Here is a 12430-nt window from a genome sequence, read left to right on the forward strand (position 1 = left end):
ATTATCATTTACTCGGTCAAACCTGTGTGACTTTCTTTCTTCTGTGGAACATAGTGTGAGAAAAGTGTTTTTCGTCAATACAATGGAAATCAATGATCACAAAAAAGCTGGCATTCTTCAACAACAATAGTCTTTTATGTTCCACAGAAAAAAAAGAAACATAATTTTTGTGAACTAACCCTTTAGGTGTAATGAAAGAAAATTAATGTTTTGTGTAATATAACACAAAATATGTGATACTGAACCACAAACCCAGTCATGAGGGTCAATTTTTAAATTGTGATTTATACAATAAATAATCTCTCCATTGATGTGTGGTTTGTTAGAACAATATTTTAAAATCTGGAATCTGAGGGTGCAAAAACCCTGAGGTAAATATTGAGAACATCTCATCCTTAGCAACGCATATTACTACTAATAATACATTTATGATATATTTACCTTAGGACATTTACTAAATATCTTCATGGAACATGATCTTAACATCCTAATGATTTCTGGCATAAAAGAAAAATGTATAAATTTGACTCATACAATGGCTATTGGCACAGATATACCCGCACGACTGCTGTTGAGGTCAAGGGTCACATTTGATTTATGTGTATGATCATACTTTAAAACTGTTAAAGATGGGTGAATGTTATTATGGAAACATGAAAACGATACCAAATATAAGGAACGGCCCAGACAATGAAAGGAAAGCTGCATGTGTTTGCATCTGTTCATGTTTTATTCCTAACATAAGTGTTTGAATTTACAATCTTCACACCTCAATTAAACGTTATTATCATGTGAAAAGTTAAGGCGTATTTAATGGACATTGAGCTTTTTTCAAATTCACAAACAATCCAAAACCACCAATGGGCGACTTCCCTCAGAGAGAAAAGCGAGCAGGGTGTTGTGGGTAGTGTAGTTTTCATTATCAGGTCTCGACGGGGAAACGAATGCGGGGTGGAATCTCGCACGAACTACAACTACCGGCGTCGGCTCAAAGCCTCCGCGCATGCGCAGAGAAGCGGCGTCGTCAAATGTTTTGTTTCCTCGCCATATTTGTTAGCCGGCTAGCGCTCGCTCCAGAGGCGTCGGACGTGAGCTCGGTAAAATCCGCGATCATCGGTGCTTTCATGAGGAGTATCGACTCCATAACGGCATTTCCCCGCGCATACACGCGTCTGTGTTCACTTAGGCAAGGTTTTGACCCGAAGCTCGACGCGGATTTTGAATAAAAGCGACGCGATTGAGTCGTTTCCCCTGAGATCGCTGGTTTCTTTGATCAGACACACTCTTTCGCTTAAGATGGCCTGTGGAGCCACTCTTAAACGGACTATGGATTTCGATCCTCTGATGAACCAGGCGTCTCCGAAGAGGAGGAGATGCGCGCCCATGTCTCCGTCCAGCGCGAGCTCGAGCGCGTCCCCGCAGAAGTACCTGCGCATGGAGCCGTCGCCCTTCGGCAGGGTGTCTTCAGCCCTCACCACAGGTGTGTGTGTGTGTGTGAGAAATAGTGTTCAAACTCTGGACGGAGGCACTAATGCTAATAAATGCTAACTCGCTGTGTTCCTCACAGACAGGTCATGATTAATAACTCTCAGGCCTCGGATCTCGAGCTACTTCTGTTGTTTGCCCCGATTATTAACCGTCACATTAAGTTTGTTTATTTTTAAACGGGTGTGTTTGGGATCATCGTGTGGTGTGTGTGTTCCGTCATGTACCGGAAGTGATGTCGAACTCAGCGGTTTGGCTTTTCCTGCTGGTTTGTGTGTGTGTGTGTGTGTGTGTGTGAGAGTGAGAGAAGCACATTAGCACTAGCTGATAAACGTCAGTGTGAGGAGTCACAGCTAGTGCTAGTGTTGGTAAACACGAGAATAGTGCAACAGTTGGTTTCCAGAAGTGTTAATGCTCTTAAAGGGCTCCTAAAAAGCCCCTTTTTTATCAGATGTAGAATAATTAGCTGATGCCTCCAGAAGCGCGTGTGTGTGTGTGAGAAGTTTCAGCTCAAAATACCCCACAGATCATTTATATCATGTTAAAATGGCCACTTTTTGAGGGTGAGCATAAACCCACTGTTTCTGTGTGTGTCCCTTTAAATGCAAATGAGCTGCGGATCCCGCCCCCTTTCAGGAAGAGGGCGGAGCTTCACAGCTTTCATTCTCTGTCTTCATTAGTGTGCGGTCTCTGTCTAATACTTTATTATTAGATCTTATGATCAGCTGATGTGCCATATTCATCTTCCACTGTCATATCCGAGTCATTTATGACTTGTATATATTAATATCTCATGTGATGTGACTGATTCTGGTTCTGACCAGCTCCAGCATCTGAGGTGTAGATCTCTTTGGGTCAGTCCGTCGAGCTCAGACGTCTGCGAGTGAGATCATGAACACACACCAGAGGAGCTGAAGTGGTCTCACTCAGGTCCTGAATGCTTTGCTTGACTCTTCCAGAGCAAATCCTGAGCAACATCAAGCAGGAGTACAAGCGCATGCAGAAGAGGAGACACCTGGAGAACAGCTTCCAGCAGAGCGAGCTCGAGGCCCAGCCACACACCTCCATCAGCAGCAGCGCCTCAGTGACAGGTACACACACACACACCTCCATCAGCAGCAGCGCCTCAGTGACAGGTACACACACACACACCTCCATCAGCAGCAGCGCCTCAGTGACAGGTACACACACACACACCTCCATCAGCAGCAGCGCCTCAGTGACAGGTACACACACACACACCTCCATCAGCAGCAGCGCCTCAGTGACAGGTACACACACACACACCTCCATCAGCAGCAGCGCCTCAGTGACAGGTACACACACACACACCTCCATCAGCAGCAGCGCCTCAGTGACAGGTACACACACACACACACACACACCTCCATCAGCAGCAGCGCCTCAGTGACAGGTACACACACACACACACACACACACACACACCATCAGCAGCAGCAGCAGCGCCTCAGTGACAGGTACACACACACACACACCTCCATCAGCAGCAGCAGCGCCTCAGTGACAGGTACACACACACACACACACACACCTCCATCAGCAGCAGCAGCGCCTCAGTGACAGGTACACACACACACACCTCCATCAGCAGCAGCAGCGCCTCAGTGACAGGTACACACACACACACACACACACACACCTCCATCAGCAGCAGCAGCGCCTCAGTGACAGGTACACACACACACACACACACACACACACCTCCAGCAGCAGCAGCAGCGCCTCAGTGACAGGTACACACACACACACACACACACACACACACCTCCATCAGCAGCAGCGCCGCCTCGCTGACAGGTACACACACACACACACACACACACACACACACACACACCTCCATCAGCAGCAGCAGCGCCTCAGTGACAGGTACACACACACACACACACACACCTCCATCAGCAGCAGCAGCGCCTCAGTGACAGGTACACACACACACACACACCTCCATCAGCAGCAGCAGCAGTGCCTCAGTGACAGGTACACACACACACACACACACACCTCCATCAGCAGCAGCGCCTCAGTGACAGGTACACACACACACACACACACACACACACACACCTCCATCAGCAGCAGCGCCTCAGTGACAGGTACACACACACACACACACACACACACACACACACACCTCCATCAGCAGCGGCGCCTCAGTGACAGGTACACACACACACACACACACACACACACACCTCCATCAGCAGCAGCGCCTCACTGACAGGTACACACACACACACCTCCATCAGCAGCAGCAGCGCCTCACTGACAGGTACACACACACACACACACACCTCCATCAGCAGCAGCGCCGCCACACTGACAGGTACACACACACACACACACACACACACACACACACCTCCATCAGCAGCAGCAGCAGCGCCTCAGTGACAGGTACACACACACACACACACACACACACACACACACACACACACACACACACACACCTCCATCAGCAGCAGCAGCAGCGCCTCAGTGACAGGTACACACACACACACACACACACACACACACACACCTCCATCAGCAGCAGCAGCAGCGCCACACTGACAGGTACACACACACACACACACACACACACACCTCCATCAGCAGCAGCGCCACACTGACAGGTACACACACACACACACGCACACCTCCATCAGCAGCAGCAGCGCCTCAGTGACAGGTACACACACACACACACACACACACACACCTCCATCAGCAGCAGCAGCGCCTCACCTGACAGGTACACACACACACACACCTCCATCATCAGCAGCAGTGCCGCCACACTGACAGGTACACACACACACACACACCTCCATCAGCAGCAGCGCCTCAGTGACAGGTACACACACACACACACACACACACACACCTCCATCAGCAGCAGCAGCAGCGCCTCAGTGACGGGTACACACACACACACACACACACACACACCTCCATCAGCAGCAGCGCCTCAGTGACAGGTACACACACACACACACACACACACACACACCTCCATCAGCAGCAGCAGCGCCTCAGTGACAGGTACACACACACACACACACACACCTCCATCAGCAGCAGCAGCACCTCAGTGACAGGTACACACACACACACACACACACACACACCTCCATCAGCAGCAGCGCCACACTGACAGGTACACACACACACACACACACACACACACACACCTCCATCAGCAGCAGCAGCAGCGCCACACTGACAGGTACACACACACACACACACCTCCATCAGCAGCAGCAGCGCCTCAGTGACAGGTACACACACACACACACACACACACACACCTCCATCAGCAGCAGCAGCGCCTCACCTGACAGGTACACACACACACACACCTCCATCAGCAGCAGCAGCGCCTCACCTGACAGGTACACACACACACACACACACACACCTCCATCAGCAGCAGCAGCAGCGCCTCAGTGACAGGTACACACACACACACACACCTCCATCAGCAGCAGCAGCGCCTCAGTGACAGGTACACACACACACACACACACACACACACACCTCCATCAGCAGCAGCAGCAGCGCCTCACTGACAGGTACACACACATACACACACCTCCATCAGCAGCAGCAGCGCCTCAGTGACAGGTACACACACACACACACACACACACACACACACCTCCATCAGCAGCAGCAGCACCTCAGTGACAGGTACACACACACACACACACACACACCTCCATCAGCAGCAGCAGCGCCTCAGTGACAGACACACACACACACACCTCCATCAGCAGCAGCAGCGCCTCAGTGACAGGTACACACACACACACACACACACACACACACCTCCATCAGCAGCAGCAGCAGCGCCTCAGTGACAGGTACACACACACACACACACACACACACACACACACCAGCAGCAGCAGCGCCTCAGTGACAGGTACACACACACACACACACACCATCAGCAGCAGCAGCAGCGCCTCAGTGACAGGTACACACACACACACACACACCTCCATCAGCAGCAGCAGCGCCTCAGTGACAGGTACACACACACACACACACACACACACACACCTCCATCAGCAGCAGCAGCGCCGCCACACTGACAGGTACACACACACACACACACACACACACCTCCATCAGCAGCAGCGCCACACTGACAGGTACACACACACACACACACACACCTCCATCAGCAGCAGCGCCTCAGTGACAGGTACACACACACACACACACACACCTCCATCAGCAGCAGCAGCGCCTCAGTGACAGGTACACACACACACACACCTCCATCAGCAGCAGCAGCGCCTCAGTGACAGGTACACACACACACACACACCTCCATCAGCAGCAGCAGCAGCGCCTCAGTGACAGGTACACACACACACACACACCTCCATCAGCAGCAGCAGCAGCGCCTCAGTGACAGGTACACACACACACACACACACACCTCCATCAGCAGCAGCAGCGCCTCAGTGACAGGTACACACACACACACACACACACACACACACACACCTCCATCAGCAGCAGCAGCGCCTCAGTGACAGGTACACACACACACACACACACACACACACCTCCATCAGCAGCAGCAGCGCCTCAGTGACAGGTACACACACACACACACACACACACACACACAATCAGCAGCAGCAGCGCCTCACTGACAGGTACACACACACACACACCTCCATCAGCAGCAGCAGCGCCTCAGTGACAGGTACACACACACACACACACACACACACACACCTCCATCAGCAGCAGCAGCGCCTCAGTGACAGGTACACACACACACACACACACACACACACCTCCAGCAGCAGCGCCTCAGTGACAGGTACACACACACACACACCTCCATCAGCAGCGCCTCAGTGACAGGTACACACACACACACACACACACACCTCCATCAGCAGCAGCAGCGCCTCAGTGACAGGTACACACACACACACACACACACACACACACACACACACACACACACCTCCAGCAGCAGCAGCAGCAGCAGCAGCGCCGCCTCACTGACAGGTACACACACACACAGTGAGTGTGTGTCAGTGAGTGTGTGTCAGTGAGTGTGTGTCAGTGAGTGTGTGTCAGTGAGTGTGTGTCAGTGAGTGTGTGTCAGTGAGTGTGTGTCAGTGAGTGTGTGTGTCAGTGAGTGTGTGTGTCAGTGAGTGTGTGTGTCAGTGAGTGTGTGTGTCAGTGAGTGTGTGTGTCAGTGAGTGTGTGTGTCAGTGAGTGTGTGTGTCAGTGAGTGTGTGTGTCAGTGAGTGTGTGTGTCAGTGAGTGTGTGTGTCAGTGAGTGTGTGTGTCAGTGAGTGTGTGTGTCAGTGAGTGTGTGTGTGTCAGTGAGTGTGTGTGTCAGTGAGTGTGTGTGTCAGTGAGTGTGTGTGTGTGAGTGTGTGTGTCAGTGAGTGTGTGTGTGTCAGTGAGTGTGTGTGTGTCAGTGAGTGTGTGTGTGTGTCAGTGAGTGTGTGTGTGTGTCAGTGAGTGTGTGTGTGTCAGTGAGTGTGTGTGTGTCAGTGAGTGTGTGTGTGTGTCAGTGAGTGTGTGTGTGTCTGAGTGTGTGTGTGTCAGTGAGTGTGTGTGTGTCAGTGAGTGTGTGTGTGTCAGTGAGTGTGTGTGTGTCAGTGAGTGTGTGTGTGTGTGTCAGTGAGTGTGTGTGTGTGTGTCAGTGAGTGTGTGTGTCAGTGAGTGTGTGTGTGTCAGTGAGTGTGTGTGTGTCAGTGAGTGTGTGTGTGTCAGTGAGTGTGAGTGTGTCAGTGAGTGAGTGTGTGTCAGTGAGTGTGTGTGTCAGTGAGTGTGTGTGTGTCAGTGAGTGTGTGTGTGTCAGTGAGTGAGTGTGTGTGTGTCAGTGAGTGAGTGTGTGTGTGTCAGTGAGTGTGTGTGTCAGTGAGTGTGTGTGTCAGTGAGTGTGTGTGTCAGTGAGTGTGTGTGTCAGTGAGTGTGTGTGTCAGTGAGTGTGTGTGTCAGTGAGTGTGTGTGTCAGTGAGTGTGTGTGTCAGTGAGTGTGTGTGTCAGTGAGTGTGTGTGTCAGTGAGTGTGTGTGTCAGTGAGTGTGTGTGTCAGTGTGTGTGTGTGTCAGTGTGTGTGTGTGTCAGTGAGTGTGTGTGTCAGTGAGTGTGTGTGTCAGTGAGTGTGTGTGTCAGTGAGTGTGTGTGTCAGTGAGTGTGTGTGTCAGTGAGTGTGTGTGTCAGTGAGTGTGTGTGTGTCAGTGAGTGTGTGTGTGTCAGTGAGTGTGTGTGTGTCAGTGAGTGTGTGTGTGTCAGTGAGTGTGTGTGTGTCAGTGAGTGTGTGTGTGTCAGTGAGTGTGTGTGTGTCAGTGAGTGTGTGTGTGTCAGTGAGTGTGTGTGTGTCAGTGAGTGTGTGTGTGTCAGTGAGTGTGTGTGTGTCAGTGAGTGTGTGTGTGTCAGTGAGTGTGTGTGTGTCAGTGAGTGTGTGTGTGTCAGTGAGTGTGTGTGTGTCAGTGAGTGTGTGTGTGTCAGTGAGTGTGTGTGTGTCAGTGAGTGTGTGTGTGTCAGTGAGTGTGTGTGTGTCAGTGAGTGTGTGTGTCAGTGAGTGTGTGTGTCAGTGTGTGTGTGTGTCAGTGAGTGTGTGTCAGTGTGTGTCCTCTGACTCTCTCTGTGTCCCGCAGGCGTCTCTGGCTCCGGCTCCGCGTCCCCGTCCCGGCGGGAGCAGCCGCTCTTCACACTGAAGCAGGTGGGCTTGATCTGTGAGCGTCTGCTGAAGGAGCGCGAGGACAAGGTGCGGGAAGAGTACGACGAGATCCTCACTGCCAAACTAGCAGGTACGACATCTCAGTGAAAGGCCTTTGAGACATTTCAATCATTGCATTCTTAAGAATGTTTTGTGAATCCGGCCCCAGGTGACTAAAATATGACTAACTAAATCAAGATTTGCTGTGGAAATGAACACGGCCGTAGGCAGAAGGTGCTGGCCGGTTGACTTGTGTTCATGGTGTTCAGCTACAATATAATGTTTTGCAATAATAGTCTAATAATGAATGTGTTTCTACCCTATTGGAATCGAAATTAGTAATTGCTAAATAAACCGATACCCCACCCTGCTCTTTAATGAGTCGTGATGGCTGTAGCTGCTCGTGAACACATCATCTCTTCTGTTCATTGATGAGCATCACATTAACATCAATCAACACTAAACAAATGTTGTTTCACCCGCGGAGAGACGTCAGCACACACACCGATGCTAATCTGCTAAAGCCCCATTTATACTTCTGCGTCGAGTGTACGCGCGTAGCCGACGCCGTCGTGAGCATTTATACTTCTGCGCTGTTGTCTGCGTCAATGTGCAATTCCACATGCAGACGCTAGGAGGCAGTGTCCTCGGGCATGTTGGTGTAATCAAGACAACAGCCGAAGAAGAAGCAGCTTGATGTGTAGAATCTGTACATTCATGTCGGAATATCAGCAGCAGTGAGAGAGCGGCTTTTCTTGCAGCTTGAGTTGTTATATCTAATACAAATTAAGCATCTCTAGTTGATTAGTAAAGTTAAATAAGGCGATCTGGCGCTGGAATGCATTTGTGAAACCATGCGGAGCTCGTGGCCGCTGTTTTCAGTAGCGGTGGCTCAGCAAGCGATTGTTGTTGCGGAGACTTCATTCACGAAATATAGCCTAATGTGTCCCTGTTCTTGATATACAATTACTGATTAACATCTTTGGTTTTAATGAGAAAATAAATAAACTATACTCAGCGGATCTATGTATTTATTTACTACCATAAAGAATCGCTGGACTGCAAAATAGTGTGTTATAGCAGACGTAAGGAACTATCATCCAATTTCTGGACACACACACACACACACTCCTATCGCAGATTTTTTATTTATTTATTGACCTGAGGGAAGGGTTCTGGCAGACCAATCACAGCGCTTGCGGTCCGCGTAGAATTGACGCGTTGTTACATTTTTGGAGAGGTGCGCGTCAGGCTACGGCGTAGGGTACGGCATACCCTCTGCGTGCACTCGACATTCTTCTTATTCTCCTCATTCTTATGATGGTGTAGATCTAACGGCGATCTTTGGTACCCGAGCAGCGTTCTTGATAAATGGCTCTTATAAAATAATGATTTTACAGACACGGTTTATTAAAGTAAAGAGTGATTAACTCCCGTCAAGATGAAAACAGTCTGCACTCGGGCTGGGCGATGTGAAAACTGTATCATGATTATAAGTGTTTCATATCGGTCGATATCGATAATTATTGATATGTTTTATGACCTATTTAAAATAAGGACCAGGAGAAAAATATATTATATTTAAACATGTTTATTTTAAACGTAACCTTCCTCTGATTATAATCCACTCAGTTATAAAGGCAGAAATGTCAACACAACCATGAAAACACTCAAATAATTAAAATATAAACACTTAATCTCTCACATTAAGGTGCAGTGCCTCCGTTATTTCTGTGTAACTGATATCGTTTAGATGTGTCAGCCTGTCACTCCCTCCGTTGCTTGGTTACCAGAGAGCCAGTGCCTTTGTTCATGCAACCAAACTTGCTTCCCAACCTCTGGTTTCTTCAGACGAAGAAAACATTTTTTTCAAACGTTTTATCAAACTCATTTTTTATTGATATTGATTACGCATCTATCGCGATGCATATCGTTATGGTTTTATCGGCCAGCCCTAGTCCGCACACTTATGATGATATCTACAGTAATCTGCAGGAAGCGCAGAAAGACCGGCTTTGAGGAGTTTTTCATTCAGCGAGTCTTTAGTAAGACCTTTAAATAAAGTAACACCAGAAAACACCTTTCATTTTCTTCTTAAGTAAAACATTAAGATGTACTTAAGAAAATATTTCAGAACTTCTTAGGTAGTGATGCACCGATCATGATTTTACATGGCCAATTCCGATAAAGAATGAAAGTATACATGAACAAGATGTTTATTTGGTATTTAACAGGCCAAATCGGTGCTTTTGGCCAAAACAGGAAATTGAATTGGGTTGAACTTAAGTGAAATTAAAGGCAGCAACTGCATATTCTGCAATCCAAACAAAGATGTTCCTTAAATCAGCATTTGTTTTTAAATTCAGTGTAAAGAAAAAAGTCTTCACCAGTGAAATTAAATAAAACCAAAGTATATCATTGTTCCAAAATGTTTTCGTGCAACGAAAAAAACTGAGATGCTACAGCAGGTGCTTTTTAAATCAAATGAAGTCAATGTCATTTTAAGGTCAAATAAAATTGATCATCCTATACAGAACTGATAGTATTTAATTCCTAAAGTGCATGCATGTTCTTCTTTAGGCTACAAAAATAAGTATTTCGGCTTTGTCACAAGTTAGTCTGTTTGGTTCTCATCCGACCCAACACGTGAGAAGCTGAGCTGAACAAACACTCACATCTACACTTGAGCAGGAGAGCGGCTCTTCATTCCCTTCAGCGTATCTCAGCTCTTCCCTCAGTTCTCCAGTTTCTGTTTGTAACACACAAGTGACATGTTGGCGAATTAGGCTTGCTACGATAGTCGGTGTTGCCGGAGTTACCGGTGTTCAGGCTCAACACCGCTTACATCACTTTCCCACCGTGGCACCGCCCCACAGTCTTTTTTTTTCATTATTATTTTTTTATCCTAATAAAATAATTTAGTTCAGTTAGAAAACAGACAATGCAAATTAAAACTGAACTTGTGTCTGCTTACTAAAGCATGACCCGACCGTGAGTCTCAGCAGGAGTCATTCCTCAGATCTCATTCATCGTAGAGTGAGGAGCTGACTGAGATGATCGCGCAAGATTTGGTTTCAAAGCGAAACGTAAAAGCGCCTATTTAAGGGAGTTTGTCATTTTTGTTGTTGTGTTTTTCATATAAAATAATATATGAACCCACAATTCAAGCAACCCGCAGCCGAATTGGCGCTAATTCAAAACCGAAAGTAAAATGTGCACGGCTGCACAGAGCGCGCTTTGTTTCCTTTCGTCTGTGACTCCGAGTCCGACACTCTGAGATGACGTCATTTTTGCCGCGCGCACCCTCACGCTTGTTCGTTCGGACCATGGTGCGGACGCATCGAGTATAAACAAGGCTTTACGGACGAACTGTTATTCATTCATGGCGTGCGTCTCACACACAGACCGATCAATGCTTGATCAGTGCCCTGACTACTGAACTAGAGAACTGTTGAGACGCACCCATGGCCTCACAGAGCGCGCATTTACTGACGAGCTGTCACTCAGGTGTGTGCGCGCACTGGTGCGTTTTCAGTAGCGGTCGTGTATGTTACTTTCGGTTGGAATTTTTCAAGAATTTTCTTAACTTCTTTCTTAAGAAGATTTTCGTGAACCCAGCCCCAGGTCGCCTGTCAATCAAACGCGTGGTGAATTTTGAGGCTTGTGTCTGGTGTGTGTTTGATGAGTTGTGTGTTGTGTTCCAGAACAGTACGATGCTTTCGTGAAGTTCACCCATGACCAGCTGATGAGGCGGTTTGGAGAGCAGCCGGCCAGCTGTACGTATATCCTCAGTTCTCTTCTGAACGCTTGAGTCTGATGATGCTGATGATGATGATGCTGATGCTGATGCTGATGTTGTTGTGTTGTGCAGATGTGTCCTGAGCGGCCGTGCCGTGGGCGTGGTCGTGTCCTGTGGTCCAGTGGATCTCTGACGCTCAGAGCGGCTCCGGCTGGATCTCCAGCAGTGGCAATGGCCTCTTTCCCCGCTGGACTCAGAGCTGGTGTCAGGTTCTGTCAGTGCGTTCCCACTCTCTCTCTCTCTCCGCAGCAGCCACTGCTTCCTGCCGGCGCCTCAACGCCCATATATGGACCTCCGCAACTATTACTCAAATCAGTGGCTCGTGTGTCTCTTACTGAACCCTGGATATTTATTAGGCTTTGACGATGCCTTTTATACAGTCACCTGTCATTTCATCCTTTGAGTTTTGTACAATGCCTTCTCTCCCCTGCA

The 12430-nt window shown here is 48.6% G+C and overlaps 1 protein-coding gene across 2 annotated transcripts in view; it reads left to right on the forward strand.

Annotated features, from left to right (window-relative positions):
* The first annotated feature begins 1009 nt into the window (after positions 1-1009).
* The window catches only part of akirin2 (akirin 2), an 11713-nt gene continuing 292 nt past the window's right edge, over positions 1010-12430 (forward strand). The window contains exons 1-6 of one of the 2 annotated variants that reach the window (XM_079830427.1): positions 1029-1480; positions 2445-2556; positions 3753-3778; positions 8138-8290; positions 11904-11975; positions 12071-12430. The exon at positions 12071-12430 is cut by the window's right edge and continues 292 nt beyond it. In XM_079830427.1, coding sequence (XP_079686553.1) covers positions 1297-1480; positions 2445-2556; positions 3753-3778; positions 8138-8290; positions 11904-11975; positions 12071-12081 — 558 coding nt within the window. In that variant the 5' untranslated portion in view covers positions 1029-1296 and the 3' untranslated portion in view covers positions 12082-12430. Of the gene's footprint in view, positions 1481-2444; positions 2577-3752; positions 3779-8137; positions 8291-11903; positions 11976-12070 lie in introns of both variants that reach the window. The other variant, XM_079830428.1, reaches the window with a different exon arrangement.

Source organism: Gobio gobio (assembly GCF_949357685.1).
Source record: "Gobio gobio genome assembly, chromosome: 12".
Lineage (NCBI taxonomy): Eukaryota > Metazoa > Chordata > Actinopteri > Cypriniformes > Gobionidae > Gobio > Gobio gobio.